This window comes from Chamaea fasciata, unplaced genomic scaffold (assembly GCF_029207755.1).
Source record: "Chamaea fasciata isolate MVZ Bird 193981 ecotype frontalis unplaced genomic scaffold, bChaFas1.0.hap1 SCAF_7, whole genome shotgun sequence".
NCBI classification, from domain to species: domain Eukaryota; kingdom Metazoa; phylum Chordata; class Aves; order Passeriformes; family Sylviidae; genus Chamaea; species Chamaea fasciata.
In genome coordinates this window covers 31,709,503-31,732,259 of record NW_027094092.1, presented here as the reverse complement: position 1 = coordinate 31,732,259, position 22,757 = coordinate 31,709,503, and the positions used below count along the sequence as shown (strand labels likewise).

General features: G+C 35.4%; 1 protein-coding gene across 1 annotated transcript in view; it reads right to left on the bottom strand.

Moving 5' to 3' along the window:
* Positions 1-10,673: 10,673 nt before the first annotated feature.
* Positions 10,674-22,757, bottom strand: part of LOC136292507 (formin-like) — a 128,430-nt gene continuing 116,346 nt past the window's right edge. Inside the window, exons 16-17 of the mRNA XM_066188309.1 lie at positions 16,599-16,683; positions 10,674-15,533 (exon numbers count right to left, since the gene is read on the bottom strand). Coding sequence (XP_066044406.1) covers positions 15,489-15,533; positions 16,599-16,683 — 130 coding nt within the window. The 3' untranslated portion in view covers positions 10,674-15,488. The remainder of the gene's footprint in view (positions 15,534-16,598; positions 16,684-22,757) is intronic.

Sequence of the window (22,757 nt, the reverse complement as noted above, 5' to 3'; positions counted from 1 at the left end):
GACTGGACAAGTAAGTCACAAAACACAGGGAGGTTTTAATGGTATTTGATTTCAATGCAGAAGCACTAATTTCCTAAAAGGACACTGGTTTTCTATAAAGCATGATGTTATGAGACTCTTAAAACCTTTTGCAGCACTGGCTTTTGTGCATCATAGCTGAAAAGTGTACAAATGCTGCACAGTGAAATTTAATGGAAGACACACAAGGAAAGATTTTAGCCTCGACATTTATCTTTACCAACACATGGAACCACCTTGATCTGTTTTACTGTTGATGAAAAACGAAGGTAGTGTCTATTTCACAGGAGAGGATAGGAAGTAAGAGTCAGTGTGATGGATGGTGAAAAGAAACAGAGGGCAAGAGTGAAGAAATATGAGCGTCAGGTACTGATCTCAAAGATGAAGTCTAGTCTGCTGTCAGAATGTGTCTAAATAGCTTATTAATAACACAAGAGATGTATTGGCATTAGGGTGAAAGGAAGAGTGTATTCAGTTTGTACTGTGTTGTCAGAAATGAGCCATCTGCATAGAGTACAGTTTACATTTGTTAGCTATAAATAGACTACACAAGTACAAATCAAGCACAGATCAATTCCTGTGAAAATACTCACTTACCTCAAGGCATTTATCAGCAGCTCGATTTCCATCTGAGGCTGACATGCTGGGAAAAGGAAGACCAAAATCACTTGTTGAGGTGACACTGAAGAGTTTATGCTAAGGGGAACCCCTGAAAGTAGGGTACTTACATCTTATTCTTGCTGGCAAGGGATTGGATTTAGCGAGGCCTGCAATACCAGAAATGTATCTGCGAGGCATCCTTGACAAGTTCAACAGCTTGCTGCTGAAATCTCTCCCTATCAATGTCAGTACAACCAGCATCTCCTAGGAAGTAACCTGATTTATTATTACATGCCAGATAATTTAATGATATTTAGGGAACTCCTCATTCAATGTTGCAGGTCTTGCTTGATTTAGGCACCTATGTTTCATCTCCAGTAACTTGCAATAATCAAGTTTTTCTTTGATTTATTATTTCTTTTCCCAATAAAATGAGTATTTGTCAATACTAATTAGTTTTGGTTCTGGAGTTTTCAGATTTCAGAGGTTTCAATAATTCAATCTGCTGATAAACAGCATACTTCCTGATAGCTATGGAAATATGTTTTCCAATAACCTATAGACTACCTCTAGGAATAAACTTATCATGGGGTCTTATTCAAGTGAAATGCTACAAAGAAACTACAGACTGTCACCTTCCCTCAGGGCTCATTGTTGGTGCAATGATGTGAAGGGCATACCTACCTTTTCCGGCTTCAGCCTTAGTCTGTCTATGCACAAACCCCAAACCTTACAGCACAACCTAAGACAGGATGGGTTTCATGGAAAGGACACAAGTGCCAAAGCATCTACATTGGGCTGTGTTTGACTTCCATAAAGGTAAGGCCTGGAGTGCACATTACCCTCTGAGCTGAGATCAGATGTTACAGCCCGAGGCACAGGTCAGCATGTCTGTCATGCACAGATGAGATCGTCTGCACCTCTCGGTTGGAGAGGGATGTTATTTTCTTAAGGAGCAGGATGTTATTCCTAGAGGTCTGCCCCTTGGTAGGGTCAAGAGTAATATTTTATGGTAATGTTTATGATTAATTTTGGCTGTGGCCTTTCCTTTCAGAATTTGTATGGTGTCAGTTCAAGTTGGTAAGGGGAAAGCTTGACAAGGTTAAGGCGTGAACCATATACTCACTTTTCCTTCCAAAGTAAATACTACAACAACAATGCACGTGGGAACCATGCGGCACATTCCTAAATCAAACCAGAAGATTCATACAGGAAAGTAAAACAGTAGGGTCCAAGAGAGTGAGTTTTTCCTTTTTGTTTTTTTTAGTCCAAAGGATAGATTTTCAGAAAGATGCCTTGGGAATTAGCTCAAAACAATCCCAGGAGCAAAAAGGGCAGTTTGGCATAAGATTTCTTGTGCTCACATTACTTAATATTGTCTTCACCCCCATCCTCTCAAAAACAGTGCTAAAGTAAGGTGACTGATTCTCAGCTGTTTAATGCTGTTTCAAGGAAAGAACAAGCATCTTGATGTGATTCAAGTTCACACTGTTTCTTACTTTTGGAAAATGACCCAATCAACTTCCTGACTTTGAAAAGGATCTTTAGATTCACATGCAACTTGTTCTCTTTTTAACTATGTGAACTCAGAAACTGTTTCCCCTTCATGTTTTTTATTAATGTTTCTCAACAGGCTTGCAAGTTAACTTGGTTTGATATTTTAGAAGACACTTAAGACCAGAAGAGATGGGGAACTTCTTTTAAAATGTCAAGGTGTTTTTGTTGCAGGGACATAGCATATGGTCCCACAGCTTGCTTTCTGTAGCAGTGTCAGCAAACAGAGAGCAATGAGGAGAAAGAAGTACCCTTGTGATATTGTGAAAACCTCCAAAAAGATACTATTGTATGTAAGCAATAAAGACAACTTCAGAAATGTGTGCCTGAAGCAGTCTCAGAAACTCATCTTGGATCTGCATCACCATTTTGGATCGCTGGAAGGTATCACCCAAGGAGTGTCGAAGGGAAGATCATTATATGGGAGTTTCTGCTGATGACTTCAAAGCTGGATGAGACCACAAAATTCTGACCTTGGCCTTGTTTCTTACTCATTCTTTGGAAATAATTTTTGTAATCAGAGAATACATCTCACATTGTGGTTTCCTTTAAAATTCTGAGCAATTTAAAAATCTTTCAGATCTTTAATATCACTGAACTTCAGACCCCAAGGGTAGCAACGTGATCTATAGTAAAAATCCTATCATGAATGCAACAGCCTTTTCAGAACACTTGCATTGCACCATTTGCACACTTCTCAAAGGCAGGATTGCTATGGCTGCTGTGATTCACATATAAAATGAGCACTGTCAGCCTTCATATACACTTCAATGGAAATCAAAGATTCTCAAAGTAAAAAACAAAAGGGTATAACACACTTGCCTGATTCACAATCAACAGCCAAAAATACTGCTACAGATGCTACAAGGGAAACTGGCAAAGAAAACTTTAAAACATCACGATATTTCCATTTCTGAGGTTAATAAGAGAAGCAAAGATAAAAAATATTGACCTCAAGAATTTCAGAATGTTTCCCTTGACTCACACACACCATCCCTTGGAGCTCAACTGCGTATGGCCATTTGTGGGTTAAGCTTTTTGTAACAAGTCAATTTCAAGTTTTGCTGCTCAGCTACTTTTATATTTCTAGAATTCTCATGGTTGATTTACACTATCTTGATTAGTTATGAATCATACAGTGGAGTTTTGTGCCTGACTCTGTGACTAATTGAATCTGAAATGAAAACTTGTAAGTACTAACATAAATACATAGAAGTATGACCAAAAATATGGCTGAGAAATTTAGAGATCAATTATTGGAGCAGTTTCAAATGGCTTAATCATTTCAGTCTTGGAATTTGCAGTTGGAATAAATCTTATTATTAGTAATGAACAAATACTGGAGCTGGATAAATGCACATGAATCTAGCAATGATTTCTTAAACAGGGAGGGAGAAAGAGGAAGAAAAATTTACAAAGAGGAAACAATGCAAAACGGAAAAAAAAGAAAAAAGTCTTAGAAGTCTTATAACACACTGTGACTGAAAATATTATTCCTCACTCACTCCTCACATTCTTTTTAAGAAGCTGCAGAGGGTTTTCATGAAGGCCCAGCACGCCTAAACAAGTTTCACCCAGAAAGAATAAGTTGTAAAAGTTAAATCACCACCCATTTCTTTTGAGCCTGTCTTCAGCTGTGATCTGTGGAGCTTTAGTTTCTCTTTTCAGGGATAGAATAAACAGTACTGTAAGACCAAACTTGAAAACCCCTAACTTTTCCCAAGTGTCTGGGAATTGCCCACGTAAGAACAGCATTTCTTCAAGCACCAGTCTGCACAGTAAATGACCTATATGCAACTCGGGAACTTCTGAAGCCCATACACCTGTTCATTCACAGGCTTGCAGGAAAAGATTTTGCAGGTTCATGGATGTGTCAAAGATCATCTGTAAGAAGCAAAAAGCCCTAGAGTAAATAGACACAATGAAATGTAACAATTCTATAGAAAGCAAAACCAAGACTTGCAAACTGTTTTCAACACTTTTTTTGATCCTTACCAAAAACCTAGCATGCCTTTAAAGCCAGGTCTCCCATTTGGCTGGCTTTGAGGTTTCCACTTTTTTTGCATCAGGAATCCCTTGGTTCGTTGACTTACAGTAGTGGCACTCTCAAGAGCAAGGACTGCTTTGTTTGACCTACAGGATTAATCAATATTTGCATTGCTAATTTCATTATTTTGTAAAGGACCTTGGGATTAGTCTTGTGAAAGAGGTTACACATAGAAATCCCCAGTCTGCTTTGATTAAAGTTTCCTGATCAACACATCTCAAATGCTCATTTGCTTTTAAATTATTTCAGTAACTACAGTTATCCAGCTTTAACAGTTGATTTTGCACTAGCTGTCCTTTCCTGAACAATGTATGTATGAAAATTTCATTACAGATTGCTGAAATACAGCTATTAGATCTATGACTGGATCAATTTCTTTTGTCATATCAATAGCATAGCTTCTCTTAGAGATATATATATATACGTATATATGCATATATATGTATATGCATATTTATATAAAGTAATTTAAAAATAGCTTGCTTTTATTTCCAGATTTAACCACTGGATAAATGGCTGTGATACTTACAGACATGCAATAATGCATCTCTGAAATTATTTAATTGTATAGATCTAATCTGCTTTTTAATTAGAGGCAGAAATTTGCTTTATAGTATTTTAAACCAGTGTATCACAAATTAATTCTTTATTTATAAAGTAACATTTTCAATAGCCAAAGAGCTGAAACACATTAACAAATAATAAATAATTCTGCATCATAGAAAATAAGATTTATGTCTGATGAGAGCTTTGTATGTTCAGAAGAGTAGCATTTATTTTAGAACTTCAGGATTGGTCTTACAAATCTGGACTTCTTTTCAACAGGCATGTTATTATACTTGAAAAGAAATTCACTTTATCTGATGTATTTTCCCAGCATGTGGTATTTTTCTCTCAGAGTAACATAGGCACAACTCTATGGCAAATACAGCTCTTTGGCTAGACGTTGTGTGTTGCTAAAAATGTCCTGCATGCAAAGAAGCACGAAGAAAGTTCAAGAACTTTTGGACCCATGGACCAAATTCAGGTTCTTAATGAACTATGTTAGTTGTTAACGTGAATAAGCCATCTGCCATCTGATATCCTGGCATATCAGGATTCCAAGCAAAAGCGCTTAGGAAGTCCATCTTTTCAGCAGCACACCATTTTTTTGTCTTAGAGGACCATGAAACTAGACAGTAAATAATTTGAGAATGAACAGAGAGCAACTGTCTGTAAGCTGGATTGCTGCTCAGCTACTTTTAATTAAGATGCTGTAACTAATTACATACTTGCTTAAGTGTTCAGTGCTTATCTAGATATTTCTAACATGCTCATCATTGTGGCATCTAGTATGTCTTTATGGACTCACAGAATGGTTTGGGTTGAAAGGGACCTTAAAGACGATCTCATTCCGACCCCCCTGCCATGGGCAGGAACACCTTGCAGTAGACCAGGTTGGTTGCAGTTCCTGTGTGTTCCTCCCACAGAAAATTGATTGCAAACGGTTTTTCATATCTGGTTAATGTCTGCACCTTGGTGATTGGTTTTTTTGGGCAATATATCTACAATTCATCTATGTAGCTGAAATCCTTGCTTAGATTCTTGTCTTCTCCAGTCTTTTCCATGATAAGAAATGCAGCTTTTCAAACCAAAATCCATTGATCATGCGGCTGTGGATTTGCCGAGTTTCTCCACTCCCTCTTTTAATCTGCTGCGATTTTCAACATCCTTCATAGAATATATTTGCTTTTAATCTCTCTTAACACGATCACTCCAACCTCTGCTTGGCTACGGATAAGAAATTTCAAACAAATACATTAAGAATGTTTTCAGAAACATCTAAAACCAAATCAGAGTCTTATAGTTTTAAATTTATGTGATGTGTAATGCTAAAATCCTGCTCAAAACTGCCTAAAATATCTCTCTCTTTGAAGAGTTGCTGAGCATCCAGCTGAAGATGCTTTCAGTTTCTGTACTTCCCAAAATGGTCAGTTGCTGAATGAAATCACATCATAATTTTCTACTGGAACTGTAACCGTTTTCTATTCTGGCTACAGGAAAACTGGAAAAAAATACACTAATGATAGTAAGGTTTCCTACACTATCAATATAGTTATACATGTAACAGTAAAATCTAGACAAAATTATAATTCAATTCACAATTTATTTCTTGCCCCAGAAAACAGAATACAAACATTAATGTCTGGAGACATGGATGATAGAAACCACTGAGATAGTATTTTATTATGATTTTGTGGGTAATATGGTCTGAGTTACCGAAAAACTTCTCAATATTATGCATCTGGAAATGTGATGAGTTGCCGAAAAGCGGGATGAGAACTAAAGGAAATCTACATCTTCAGACGTGTGCAAATTGTTTCAGATGCACTTCCCCAAAAATACCTTCAAGAAATTGACATCAGTAAGGCAGATATTCAAATTCCTTGCAGGGCTGAGAAATATTGTCTTTTTTAACAAGCACACCGAACCTTTAACTTTATCAATAAAGCAGTGTAAATAAAATAAGTTATTTAGACATAATTTTTCAAACAGAGAAACCTACAGTATCCCAATAATATATTTTGCATACAAAAAAGACAATTGAAAAAATATCAAAAATACTGAGGAGGAAAATAAAGTCTTTTATTTATAGTCAATGTCTCCTTAAGAATTTAGTTTAAAAATAAATACTCCATCCCACTACGATAACTTTTACAAAGTCAATCACAGCACATCTTGGTTTTTGAGAAAATTATACTTTCCGATACACAGTAGAAACACACACACACACACACACACACACACACACACACACACACACACACACAATTACAACGTGGAGGGGGGAAAAAGCACCTGAACTTATTTAACTTATTATTTTAAGACATTTATAACATATTTAATCAACAACTATTCAAAGGAGTTTAATTCTGAAAACCAAAAAAAGCTAAACCATATTAGTATTTCATTATTTTTGCTTTACGTATTCTAGGTTGACAAATGCAAAGTTGATTTCAATTCAAAGGTCAGCAAATATCTAATTGCTGAGTGTATTTGCAAACATTCAAGCAAAGCTATGATTTTATCAAAGCAAATCCCATATGGACATCAGAGACCTAAATGCTGTTATGTCTGTGAAACTTGCTAGGTACACAGAGAACATTAATAGCATTGCAAGAGAATTTACCATTTTGCTACATCTTCAAAGAGAAGTTAAGAGCCAAAGTGTCTCTTCTGATGATTTTGCATCATATGGAGAGAAGAGAGGGAAGTGTACCAAAAATGATAATGTTCATCAGTGCAAATATTTAACTCAAAATGATTGGAAAGGAAAAAAACCCAAAATAGCTAAATGAAGGTTGAAAATCACACTATAATCCTACTAAAAACACCTTCCAGTGGTCAGGTCTTGATTTTTCATGTAATATTATTTCTCCATTTTTGCTTCCTGTTCCTTTAGTACAGACAGCAATAGCTAAGCAGCTTTTGTTCTTGAGGTTGATATAATCCCCACCAAAAACAGTGTCATTATACATATATATTTCTTAAAATATATAGTTCTGTTATTCCAGCGGAACATACAGTCAAGTCATAATCTGGGCATTCACAGCTTTGCTGAAAGCACCTACAAGAAACAGTGCTTTTAACAACTCTGTGCAAAGTCCTTATCCAGTCCCATCTGACATGGAGCATGAGTCTTCCTTTGCAACAGGTATCACTGGTTTCAAACCTGACTCAACATGACACGTAAATAAATAAAGCACATTTAATTTGACATAGCTTTCCTGAACTCCACCCGTAAAAATCTATTAAATTTCCCTCTCAAGCCTCCCTATTCCGAGCTATACAGAGATGAAAGTGTGTTGTTCAGGCTACATGCCTGATGAGCATACACACAGATTATTTCACTTGACTACTGTAGCACTCAGGCCCCCTTAGAAACTTGTCCAAGAAAAGCTGGCTCGATTGTCTGATATAATATAATCTTTTAATTAAACAAAGCCCAAACAAATCCAACCAAACACTTGACTTCAAAAGAAAATCCACAAGGAAGATAGAGTGAGGTTTATATTGTTGTTTCAATGGCACTGCAACATTTTCATTTACAGTCCTTCTAAAACACACTGGACTGTAACACAAAATAAAAAAAATAATAGAATGAGAAAAAAGTATTATTTTTATGTGGAATGAAATCAGTTTTTTAAATTCATCTTCCTGTCAGATATGAAAGAAGTCTAGAAGAGAACTGTGAGCTTGTTCTGTTTTGATTAATTACAAATGGTATCTTCCCATGTAAAATCTAGAAGATACCCACACCACAAAAAATCATCCTAATAGATAGAAAAAAAAATTATAAGAAGAACATGGCTTTTATCCAGTTTATGGTGATTAGCTGCTAATGGCAATCCATCCCTAAAACTGCTTTACAGCTAAGAAGTATCAGGTGCTATACAGTATCTATAATAATATGCTGACTATTGATGCTCCAAGCTGTAGGAAATAGTATTATAACCTTAGACTGCTACCCAGTTTCTGCAGTTTCTATAACATCCTGTTTGTGGACAGTTGCTCAGGATGTTCAGTGACAATGGAATATATTTACAGCATGACAAATGAGACAGCAGAATACAGAACTGCAAGCTTGGCCCCTCTGGGAGAAGTCAGAGAGAAAATGTACTATTTGAAGTACTCAAATGCATAGTTCAGAGATTGAAAAGTCATCTTGTGGAAGATTCAAAAAAAATTAAAGAAACATTATCAACCAGTAAACAGATATAACAGGTCCTCTTTCTACAGTCACTTGAATTGTACAAGGATGCCATTTGTCAGTATCAATATAGTACTTAAATTTCAGCCTGCCAATACTCTTCAGGTCTTTGAGTTTACCACATACATTATGGTTCACTACCTATCACAAAAACATCCTAACATTCTAAGTATTGTTTTGTGCCACAGTTACCTTGTAATTGCAGTGAAGACTATAGTAATCAGTGAGGACAGAATTTGGCCCCATCATTTGGCCCTATGATACAAGTACCAGTTTATGATTAAGAGAGGCTGAGAAGGCAGATGTCATGGCAGCTAAATTCATCTTGCCTCTAGGAAAATATGAATGTTCCTGCCAGGACAACACTGGAAAACCTGAAACACAGCTGTCTGTCAGGACTCTGATGATGGATCACTCTTTCAACAGTTTTTGTAATCAGTATTCTACTGGTCAGAGCACAATAAAAGAGTAAGATAAGCGATTCTGTTCATATCAAATAATCATTTCATCAGTAATAGGCACAGAATGATGTTCATATGCATGAATGCAGTATTTCTGAAATCCGTAGAATCTAGAGAGGATGTATAGCACTCTACAAAACTTCTGGTATTTTGGAAGAGTCTTCCAGCTTTTACCTTAATCTGGATGATCTCTTTCACCTTTGAAAATCATCCATTGACATTATTTTCCATTCTCCCTTCCAGGAGTCCCCAGGGCAATCTATGCTCAGGGAATTCTGCAGTGTAACTCCTGAGAAACCTACTGTTAGAAACTGATGGGTAAAGCAAAGATGCCATGCCAACAGCTTTCTCCATCCTCCAAAAGCTCCCAGGACTCCAAAACCTTTGCAGGCAAGATCCTACCACAGAAATCATGTCCCACACTGGAACAGTTCATCACAGTTTTCCTAACAGGGTTCTAAAAGATTTTATCCAGTCCATGACCCTATAGGGTTCTCTACCGGAACTTTTTACCATGTGGGCCAGAGGAATACAACCTTTAGTTTAATCTGAGATGACACCTGGAAATCACAGGAAATGCAATGCTGTTCCACATTAGGGAAAAGCCTATGTTCCTTGATAATATCCTCCCAGGAAGGTGAAGCACTCTGTCTCTAAGCTATTTATCAGTTCGGCATTTTTACTTCTTAAAGCATACATTCTTTTATATCCAGTGCTTAAATTTTACTAACAGGTCCTAATTTAAAAGCTTGAATTCTATGAGGTATCAAATCAAAATTTAAATCCAGTTGAAGCCTGCAAAATTTCCTAAGATTGTACCGTTTAGGTGTACTACATTTTCAACAAGTGGAAAAAAACAATTTTAGTAATATTGTGAAGAATATTTTTGAGAAAATTGTTTAAAAAAACACACAAGAAAAGGTCTTGCAGGCATTTTGAAAAAAACTTGCAAACCCAAGTATTTTTGAAGAGTTCTACCAATTTTGCTTGTACAACTTCTGAACTTTAGATGTCTAAAATAGTTGCATAAAATTCTTATGGTTTAAACCCTATTGAGCAGTGGAAATGGTTGGTCATGATATTAGCAGGTCATATCTAATAATTCACCAAAAGGAGAGACAAATATTTAAATCTGGCACCATGCTAACTGTACCCAAGGTAAAGTCTCTTGCATTTGCTCAAACCTTTGACTACTAAGGAACTTGGATTTCTATGATTCTGGGATTTCTCACTGTGCAATCCAAAATGCCAGTTTTCTCAGTCCTAGCTTGGGAATCTCCAAAACAGTGTTGAATTTCGGAGCACATAAATTTGCTACCTTGATACCATAAGGTGCATTCACCAAATGCTAATTATTAATCCTTTGAAATACAAGCATTTATTATTTGACAGTGGCTTTCTGCATTATGTTGTTCTACACCACACTGTTTGCAGTATTTTAATTTCAAAATCATAACAAAGAGCTCTTTCATCTTAGATAAAAATATTTCATTACTGATAAGAAAAATATTTTATTAAGTCTTTTACATATTAATTATTATATTTATCTGTCTAGAGGAACTACTGGGACAGGTGAATCAATGGATAGGGGAGGCCACTTAGCTCCATTTGAACTGAGCCCAATTAGCTGCATTTGACAACACAGACCTTTCCAAAAAATGTTTCATCCTGATTTGGAAACATCAGAAAATGAAAAAATCACAACTGTCTTTGCTAACTTTTTTCAGTTGTTACCAGCCTCATTACTAATAGTTCATTGATAATTTTACCTGATTTTTATACAGTTTTTTTATATTTTTCCGTGGTGGCGCAAGGAAACACGTAGCTCCTGGTATTTTTCTCTCTTCGAAGCAACTTACTAACTATAGTCAAGTTACTTTCTTTTCAGATTATCTTTAAGTTCAAATACATAGGCTTACCTTCAAATGAAAAATGCCAAAGAGAACTCTCCAGACTGGAAATCCTGAAATTCTCTACCTGGCTTTGATAAATTCCAAAAGTGTTAAAGAAAAAAAAAAAAAAAAAAGAGCAAGATCCATAACAATACTGAACAAGACTCAGACAAGCCAAGAATGAGCAAAAACTAGGTGAACATGATTTTCTAAAATTGCACACTCAGATGGGTGCCTAAACAGAGATTAAGGAGATGAATATTTCTAAACTGTATGTTTCTGAAATTCCATATCCACACTATCCATATTAAGGCATTCATTTTTAAGATACTGACTTGAAACAAGGAAGAAATAGCATTACTAAGTAATTATTACAGTCTTCCACTGGCCCATGTTCAGCTGGGAAAGATGTTTAGATCTAAGAGAGGAATTGCTATCAATTTACTGGAAAATAAGGGCAATAAGAACCCTCTACACCACATGGATAACAAAACATTTTATTCATGTTTCATGCCGAGAAAAAATAGAAATATGGTCAGAGATACCCTGGCTGTTTATATCTGGTTGGAGGAGACATTCTCAGCAATTCAGAAATGTTGAAATCTTACGAATAATAGATCCTTCCTACATGTGTTCAAGATGCTCAACTATTTTTTCTCTCTGCTTACTTGAATATTCCACCCATTTAACTTCAATTTTCTATATATAAAGAAAATGAAGATCACAGTTTCTGTTTTGATGCAAAAAATTCTAAGTTAAATATAAGTCTAATATTCAATCTATACATTTACAGCCCTATGATAAAACACAAGGCAAAACAATTGCATGGGTTAGTGACAGCAAAACACCTGGGTAGTTTTCATAATTTAGTAAAAACGTAATGAAAAAATAATTTATATTGTCAGATCTCAAGGACACTAAAAGGTCTTCCATTTTAAAATCAACAAGTGGTAATGTTGTAAATAATGTAAAGAGCACTTTGCATATTATTATCTACTCATCTACACTGAATTAGTCCTAATAATTTGATTTATAAATCAGTACTGCGTATTTTTATTGTGGGTAATAAGCATCTAATGAGCAACATGGGTTTTAATAGAGCTTTGCTTTATAGTCTTTGAGAAGCTTGGCAGTAACAGAAAAATCGAAAACAAATCACAACAGGAAATTCCCCCTCTTAAGCCACATCTACTTCACAGACACAGAAGTGACTTCTGTGTTGTTGAGGTATTTTAAGTTAAACAGACCAGAAAATTTTAACTGTCTAGCTATTGCTGCTTGCCTTAATTGAGTCCACTCTCTTACTTCCTTGACAGTAATGTAGACATGTACTGGAGACTTCTGTTCCGTTCCATCTTTGTAGTTTCTTTCTTTTCTCTTTCTGTCCTTTCATTCTCCCCAAACTAGGAAGCTCAAGGTAAAGTGAGGCATCAAACTAAAGCTTAAAGCTTAAAACAGTGTTTGGTGACAGTGACCCCAAAGAGGAATGCTGGTTGATGCATATTTGTTATGCCTGAAGTGTCTAAATATTTCATAAATAAAGAGCTTATGTAGACATATCTGTAAATATCTCCTCTCCAATACACATTTTTAGTTAAGGTCAGCAGGTGTTCCATTGTGGCTTCAATCACCGTCTGAAGCCACTTGTGGGTATCACTAGGGGGGAAAGTGTGATATTTAGTTGATGAATTCTATCCAGGAGTCTTAAAGTCTTGATTAAGAGAATGAATCAAATAATCTAGGTGAATTCTTCTTTTCATTTAAAAACAGTTTAATTAGTAGTAGAGGATTTAAGTCATGGGTGAAGCTGGAATCAGAAACTCTGACTTGAGAAGAAAATTAATACATTTGAAAATTAGGAAGAAACAAGGTCCCTGTGCTATGTCGGTTTTTGAATCTTCTAAAAAAATAGCCTTAATTCTCAAAACCTTGGCAATTGCTAATCTGATAAAAAAATTATAAATCTGATCAAGGAATGCTTTAAATGAATAATTTTAATCCCTTTTTATATACATTTTTCAACAGTTCAAAATGAAGTCAATTTGAGCTGAAAAATGAAAATTCACATTTAAAAATTTTGAAACAGGATATTTCAATAAGTTAAAACCTTTTTTCCACAATATACTTCTAATGGGAATTTTCAAGGCCATCCATTTTCACAAACAGTGCTGCTCTTGTTCAAGTAATGCATTTCATTGAAAAACTCTCAATCAGGTCAAATGGCAATATCCAATATCTTCATGACAAATAGAAAACTATATAAAAATAAACACTGTTTGCTTAAACACTCATCAAAATTGCCTTGCTTGCTGTTGTTCTTTGGCTTTTATAGGCATTATTGCTCCTCTTATTTATCACTAATAGTATTGGAAAAAAATGTATCTCACCTAGTTAGTGGAAGACAGGAAACTTAAATCTTTGGAATTTTTTTCTTCTCTGCAATGGGACTAGTCAAACTACAAATCAGATTATTTTCGCTGGCTTATTTTTGACTGCTTTCATAAGAATTATGCTTACACATCTTGAGTATATCTACAGCAGGTAGAAATTCCCAAACACACAAGAGACTCTTGAGTCCTTTGTTTTTAATTATCAGGAATGGGAGAGATACTAATTTAAGAAACCTGCACTGAAATTCTAAGTTAATTTATGAATGGGTCTCCACAACTGCTATTTTCCTTAATATAAATGTACACTGCTAGGGATGACTTCATGTAGGTTTCATCTCAGTCTACCAAATTTGCTGTATGATAACTGATGTCTGTCTCATGTATATTCTTTCCAGTTTCAAAGCAAGGGACTAATGTTTTTCCCCTACTAGCTTTTTGCACCTTTTTGCTTCACCTAATCTCTCTCTCTAACCAACTTCATACACCATTATCATAAAGTCAGTTTCTCTCTTGAGGACAGCAAGCAAAATCACTCTTCTGTTTTACCTTAAATTAATTTCTGCTTCAAGATTTCTCCTCCTAAGAATCCAAATCCTTAAAATGCAGTAAAAATCTTCAAGTAATGGTGGATATTCAGGAGGGTTATTTTCAGGCTCTGCCACTTTATGGCAATGGTTATAATGTTACAGGAGGACAGCAAGATCCTGTTATTTCTTTCTGAAGTTTTAATTACTATATTATGTGTATATATATATATATATATATATATATATATATATATATAAAATGTAGGTATGCTGGACACATTCTTCATACAAATACAGGGGGACAAGAGCAGGCTGCATAATGTATTTTAGAGTGAGATATTTGCTGTTAAAAAGAGAGCTTTCAACTGAACTAAAAGTCAAATGTTTAATGGCAAATGCATAACTTCATGGAGAGATATTATTTTAATGAATAATGACTGATAAACTCATCACTTTACGGAATTGGTATTTGCAACATATACTAAAATAAAAATATACATTTTATCATTTTTTTCTTTTGAAGCTCAAAATTTAGGAAATGTTAGATTAAAATCATAAAAATAATAAATCAGTTATGCCATCAATCATAAAACTAAAAAAATTTAATATTCCTTTTTATGTGCAAAATATTACTCCCATTTCAATGAATGGCATAAGCTGAAGCTTCTATAAAAATATCTGTAGTAAAATACAGCATGAATCTATAATTACATTTAATCAGTTTTAGAAAGATGCATCCAATACTTAGACACTGTAAAATTATTTAGAATCCGTCAATTTTACCTCAGTTACTGCTGAAGTAACAAAAAGGATGATGCCATAGACCTCTGTGAACTTAATGGCATATTTGCTCTCATCTACATAAAGCCCTGTAAATAACCTACAGGTTGTTAGTCACTACTTAAATCAGCATCCAAAATGCTCATGTTAATATTAATATGCTCTTCCATATTAATACATTATGCACAAAATATTTTAATTAACCATTAACAACAAGATGCATTTTACGCAATGTAAGGAAGAGTTACAGAAAAAAAATTTTGACTTCCCACGTAAAAACCTCTTTAGAAATTCCCTCCACTGAACATACAAACACCTCTGAAGGAACTCAAAAGTCTTTAATGGATTGTCTTGGGACAGATCAGCAAAGCAGAATTCATTATCTAACATAAGGTGCTTCCTGGGCCATTGGTGTAGTAAAGCATCAGGCAAGGTATGAAATCATTCCACCGTTTTCATTCATCTTCTTTCAGTTGGCTGTCACACTGGCTTCCTTCTGACGTAGTCTTTCTTTCTGTTCAAGAAAAAGAAGAGTTTTATTATAATTCTTGTCTATAATTTTCTATCTCAAGTTCTCATGAGCATTTGGTCTAAAAGACAGAGAAATAAGTCACAGTTCCAGTTTTCTTTAATTAAAAAATGTTTAGAGCACTCAAAGGAAGGTTTAAAACTTTAAAACACATTACTTACTGTGGAAAAGCTGGGTTTGCTTTCACTACATACTTGTCAAAAACTGTGTACCTTTGAAAACACACATCTGTGAAGACCAGTGCAGTTAGAGAAAACCAGATACATTTCAAATTCATGTGACTCTAATACCTTCTCATGTCTGGAATGGTTTCTGCTGCCAAAAAGGCTCCAATTTAGCATTTAGCTAGGTGATCTTCCTTAACGACCTCTTCCCAGGTGAGTGCAGTCGTTTATATCTCTGCTGCCTGATCTGCAACTGATATGCACTGCTGGGAATGGAAATACCCTGATTCCTTCATGTACATTTCCGTCCCTTGGTCTCTTGCCTTCTAGAGTTTGAGAAAGGCTTGTCTAACCTATGTGCCTTGCACACAGACAAAAAAAGGATTTATATACAATGCATAGAATTAGATCTTGATACAACCTGTGTAGTATTAAAACTACTGGTGAACAACAAGGAATTAAATGTGGGTTTAGTCCCTTCCACCACTATTCCACAGAGAAAACAAGATTTTTAATGTTTTGAAAAAAAACCAGACACTCCAGCCGTTGGAAAAATACATGCAGTGAGCTTCCATGCACATTGCAGCATGGAAGAAAATACAAGAGACTAGAGTGGAAGGGAAGAAGAAACCACAAAAGCAGCTCCTTTTGTTATCTAAAATAGCAGAGCCATCCTTAGGCACAATTGACCTAAATGTTAAACATAACTGTTGACTACCATAGGACATGAGCTTTAACATTTCTCCTTGGGAAGAAAATCACTCTGCTGCATTCAAACTAAAAATACTATACTCTCCAACAACAGTTGAAACCAGCCATCATTCTGAATGACAAGAATGGTGTCACGAAACCCCTTTGGAATGTCATACTGAAAACCAGATCATACCAGGCTAGCTGTAGGATTAATTTTCTTCGTTTCAACTTTCTTCTCTGCAGTTAACTTGCTCACTGATTGCTGAGCCACTTTAATTCTGAAACAAAGAAAAGGTGTCATTAGATTTGATGAAATGAAATGAAAGGTGATGAAAGGTGCTCTGGCTCTGCTTGGTATACACTTTGTAAGAAGCCTCACCAGTAACTTTTTTTTAAGGCACATTAGCCAACAGACTGCTATTTCTATTTAAAAGCACTTAACAAACTACCAAAAGTAGATCAAGTACATTTTCAAATGGAAAAAATCAAAAGCAAAAGGACAGCTTGTCTGTATTGCTCCCTGAAAATGTGATTGAAAAAACGATTTCTCTGTTCTTGCAGGATCTGGATTTTATGGAGTATCTTTCCCACCAAAAAAGCTGTGCTATCAAGGCAAAAAGATCCTCCTCTGAAAAAAAAGAGCTAGCTGGCTTAATCTGTTGTGCACACAGAATATGCTATTTTAGCAGGCCATTTGCCAGGCTACACCTTATACTTCCTCTGAAAACCTTGAAATGAAACCATCTACCAGTTTTTTGTCCATGTTTTCTGTGTTGCTTTAGAAGGAATTGATTGACCAGCCTCACTGATGTGGCAATAGGAGGTACAGGAGGTTCTTGTTTCAGGGTAGTTAAAGCTGTCTTGTGTACACCTACAGACTAGTCTGCCAAAAGTGCTATAGAGATAAGGGGGAAGAAGAACACATCTGATTCCTCTGCTTCTTGCCTTTTGCTCTCAGGGTCTTGCATACAGAACCCTTCTTTCTGTGGGGATTTAACAATAACACAATGAGGAATTTAATCAGGAGGAAAAGGAGAAACAGAGAATTAAGGAAAAAGGGACTTGACTCTCCTTGTATGGACTGGAAAGTGCACAGGAAATTATGTGCTGAACAGTGATAAAAAGGAAAGAAAATTCTTGGCACTCCTAACAGAGGATCTGCCCAGTGCTAAGTGTCTGTACAATACTAATGGTACATACAGCTACTTTATAATTCTATATGCAAAATTAAAAAGGAAGGAGGTTGGGAAGGAATTTTTAGAAGCAAGGAGAACTCAGCAAATCAATTTTCAGTAATGTACACCAAGTCAGTCTTTTACTAGAAGCAACACATTTCTTGGCACACTTGAACTAAAAAATTCAACTTTCTTCTCCTATTTAACTTTTTCCACTGGCAAAAACAATTGCTATGGCCAGTCAAAAAGTATTTAAAATACCATGTCTAGTTCAAACCACTTTTGACACACTCAATTTTTGAGGAATTTTGGAAGAAAAGCAAAAAGGAAAGTGGATTATAGCTGCAATTACTGATGTGTACTTCCTTGCTGTAACACTAGCAGCAAGCTGGATTCTTCTTAAAATACAAAACACATTCATAAGTTCATTACTGTCTTTATCAATGCTGGAAATGTTATCAGTGTTGGAAACAAAAAATTTCTTCTCTACGTATTTTAGACGCATCTACTGGATAGTTCCTGGTGTTGTCTCACTTTCCAGTGCTTAAGAAGAGGAGGAAACAGTTACACTGCTCCCAACTAAACTTATTTTCAACACTGTTTAGCTATAGCACTGATTCAAGCTGTAACTACACCCTCAAATACACAGTATGAAATTATTTTTCTGTACCTTTTTAAAATACAGCTGGCCTTTTTTTAGAACTTAATTAGTGTTCACTGTTTCTACATGTAAACAATTAAGTGACAACACACCACTCCATCTTTTTATTTTTGTTAATCTGCAAAGTTTACTTCTTAATGCTGGATGACTGCACCCACTGGACAGCATGCTATTTCTCACAGCTACAATGTTTATGCAAAGATGGATTTCAAGACAGTCTTCAGGCTCAGCAGAATCACACCAAGTGATCAGCTTCTAAACTCTTCCCTATTTTGAGCACATTTTCTATTTGATCGCATTCCCTTTGGTCCTAGAAGTGTTTCCACATAGTTTTTAAATGTCTGGAGTCCACACTTTCATCCAAAGGGAGAACTAAGGGATTACAAACTTTTAGACTTAAAATGAAAATCACGCCTGTCACTGATACAGGCCTAGCTCTGTGTGTTTTATGGCATATTTTCACTACTTCTAGGAATTTAAAAATCACTGGATTTTTAAAAATAGAATGAAAGATGGGGACAAACTTTAAGCAGGGCCTATTGCATAAGGAAAAGGGGTAATGTTTTTAAATTAAAGGGTCAATTTAGATTAGGTATAAGGAGGAAGGTTTTTACAATGAGGGTTCTGAAGCAGAATCAAGCCCCGAGATGGAGGGCCACAATCTACAGCTTACAGTGGCAAGGACAGTTTTGGACAGAGAACACTGGAGAGGACAAAGAGACCAGAAGAGATGACAGAGTAGCTGAACCACAAGAGACAAGTGTGACTGCACACTGGAACAAGTTGTCCAGAGAGGCTGTGGAGTCTCCCTCACTGGAGGTATTCCAGAACCATCTGCACACAGTCCTGTGCCATGTGCTCCAGGATGACCCTGCTTGAGCGGGGAGGTGGGACCAGGCGAGCCACTGTGGTCCCTTCCAGCCTGACTGATGGGCTTACTTAGCAAGCAACCACAAGGCCAAAACATTATGGAAGGCAGGTCACTAATGCCTTCAAATCTGATGAGCTGCAACATGAATGTGTTCAAAAGCTCTCCTTCAGCTGTGATCGGAAGAAGTCAATACACCTTAAAGAATAAAGAAGATGTGTCAAGCTGAGCAGTACTGCACATCAGCACACAATATGGAAAATACTGAATTAAATTAACACAACTATGTATTTTTAAATATGAGAACCATGACTCCAATACTGACTATGTATCCTTACTATAATCAATGGGAATGTAATTGGCTTTTTCCTGCCTCTATGTGGCAGGTGGTGTCTTCCCCTGTAAATTGGATAAAAGCCAAGCTTCTTAAATTAAAAACTATTTGTAAAAAATAAAGACATTATTTTCATTAAAAATTATTCTTTTATACCTAGGGATGAAGAAACCTAATCTAAACACAAGCTTGTGTTTATTATAAAAAAGTTTCCTTTGTAAGCTCAGGAAAATACATTTTTCCCTACAGGAAAAGATATTACCAAGCCAGGGACTAACTAGATAAACTGATTATCACTTTCATCTCTGCTTTCCACTCAAATCAGACAGAAGGCAGTGTGAATTAGCACACTACACCCTCTGAAGTTCCCCAGTTAGGAAAACCAGAATCCCTTGTAAATGAACCAATTGCTATTCACGTACTCATGTCCTGGCTCTGTTATTGTGTGACAACAGAGACCAAATTATCTGGTTCTCTCTCAGCTTCTCAATGATCTGGAAAATCCATTCTTTTCGCTTCCACAGCTCCTTTCATGCAGCTGGTGGGTTATGTGGATAGCTATGGGTTAGGAAATAGCTTGGAATGACAGTTCTGTGACACCTGAGCTTCCCATGACTAGAACTTTAAACTTCTCCCACAAAACAGTTTTGGCATAAGGAAATGTTGTGCAAACAAAATTTCAGATTTGGGTGGAAATGAACAAGTGGAGGTAGCTACAGTCAACATCAACTGTTCAATCTAGAGCCAAGCTGCATACCCAGTCCTTAACAAAGCTGAACAGTGACTTCCCTTAGGACTATGAGAAATTCCCAGAGCTCAAATTCCTTTCATGTGTTAAATGCCTTTCTACTCTCAGTCCTATTTCTGTATGCAGCTCATGAACTAAACCTCAAGTCACAGCTCCATTTCCTGAAAACTCTTAGCCCATGAAAAATAAGCGGTTAGATTTCAGTATCGAAATTTCGTAAGACGGATGTTTTTGTATTACCTGGCCTGGCAGATGATTTTAGAGAGTACTTGGCTAGCTTTAAAATTAGGAGCCTTATACTGGACTATGAAGTTTGAACGTTGCCACTTCTATTACTGTGTTGTACAATACAATTGCCTATCAAGCCTTCAGGCCTACATCTTCTGGAAAGAACTTGGTCATTACTGATGAAATCTTTAGATTGCATTTAGAATAAATGTTTATTAACTAAATCAGTAAAATACAGTAAAATATATGTTGTCAGTGGATTTTGTCATCAAACATCAAATTGCCAGTATGTTTGATATGTTTCTTTTTTTTCTGGAGGTACTGACAATGGTTTATGTATAAAGTTATCTACAAAGTAAGTGAGATATTTTATCTGTAGTCATAAGGAATAAAAATTGGGTTTTTTTGGGGTTTTTTTTTGGTACATAAGAATAACCAATAGGAAGACAAGGGCTACAGAACAAAAATATACTTCAGTTCATCTGAGATGGCCACTGACAGATATTTAGGAGTATATAAAAACAGCAAAAGCCTACATTGATAATCCCCAGAATGCTTTTGCAGCTGGAAACTTTCTTCATGTGTAAGTCCTTCGTAGGTTTTTCTAATATAATTTTGTATTGTCACCATTTAGAAGCAAAGCAAGATTTTGCCATTTGTGATATCTTGTGACAAAGTGTTTATGTTTTAAAGATGAAATATATAGTTCTGTTCATTAAATAATGATCATGCCTTATCCAGCTATTGAGACAAGTTTTGGTTCTGTTTTTGATTTCTGAATTCTGACCTATTTGTATGCATATTCAACCTGAAAGAGATTACTTCATCCAGTACAGTAACCATTGTAGCAATCTTATCTTTGCAAGAGTCAGCAGTGAGATAAATTAAGAGCAACAATTTCTTTCCTATTTTAATTTTTTCATATTTAAAGGGCAACAGGCATAAACACACTATTATAATATTTGTCACACTTCATTTGCAAAACATAACCTCAGTTTGTGATGAAAATCACTTCAAAGTATTTATTCTGTATTTATACCTTTTCCTTATTTTAGATTTGTCTAGGACATCCTCTTAAAATAAAATAAAATTAAACACATCTTGAATGCTTTAATTGATTTATGGACAGGCATTCATATATATGTATAATGGATTAAGTTGTTATAAATACATATTTGTTTTGGCTCTGAATTCATAGATATGCAAATAGAATTCCTAGTTTAAGAAAAAGAAGTGGAAATATCAGCAATCTACCTTGCTGTTAGTGCTTTACTGCCAGAAACTCCACCTTTTTAGTCTCAAAATTTCATAAATAGAAAAAAAGCGTAAAAGCAGTTGATGTACCTGAATGCATACACATTGTAGATTATAAAGCTGTCAACAACACAACTGGATTTTGACAAAAAACAGCACCAAAAAAAATCTCCAACACTCAATGCACTTATACTACATTCTACTTAAATTCTGGTACTGAAGGGAAAGTAAGCTGTCATCATATTCCTATCAGGTACATGGTTTGGAAAATTGTTTTCATTTTACCCCTATAGTCATTTATATATCGTATCATATCATATCATATACCATATATCACACATCATATATCATATCATGTCGTATCATACCATATCATATCATATCATATCATATCATATCATATCATATCATATCGTATCATGTGATACCATTTCATATTTATTTATCTAACTGTCTTGCATTCTTAAATAATGTGCAAATTTTGTCCACGAAAGAGACAATGACTCAACTATATTTTGCAGGCAGCTAATTTATTTTCATGGTTAGGTTAAATGCAGGGCAGCTCAGCTGAAGTGTTTCCTTTACTTTAAAAAAAAGTCCTATTGAAATATCATTAGACCTCTACAGTTGTGTTACATTTGGGAGCCAAGTAGCTTTAGACGAAACAGGCTCTTTGCAGCTGAGACTGTCATTTAGATAAAGACAGCACTCTTTTTTCCTGAAATTCAGAGATTTTAAAGTTGTCTGTTAATGCAATGTAGTTAGTTTGGGATATAAAATTTTACTTATGGAATCATAGATCTTTTAACCTATTTTTACTACTATTAAGTTTAACCTAATATGTTTTCAATTATTCTTTTGATTAATGATAATTCTGTGTATTATAATTAAATTTTTAATTTATGTGTCATATTTCTTGAGAGACAAATTACAATCCACTATTAACATTCCTATATAAATGTAAATAATTAGCAAATTCCTACACATTTTACATGAGGTTTCTTCAGCTCCTGAAATCTGAAAGATAATCCAACTGGAAATGTTCACATAATGATATCAATGCCTCAGTTTCAGAACCTAAGTT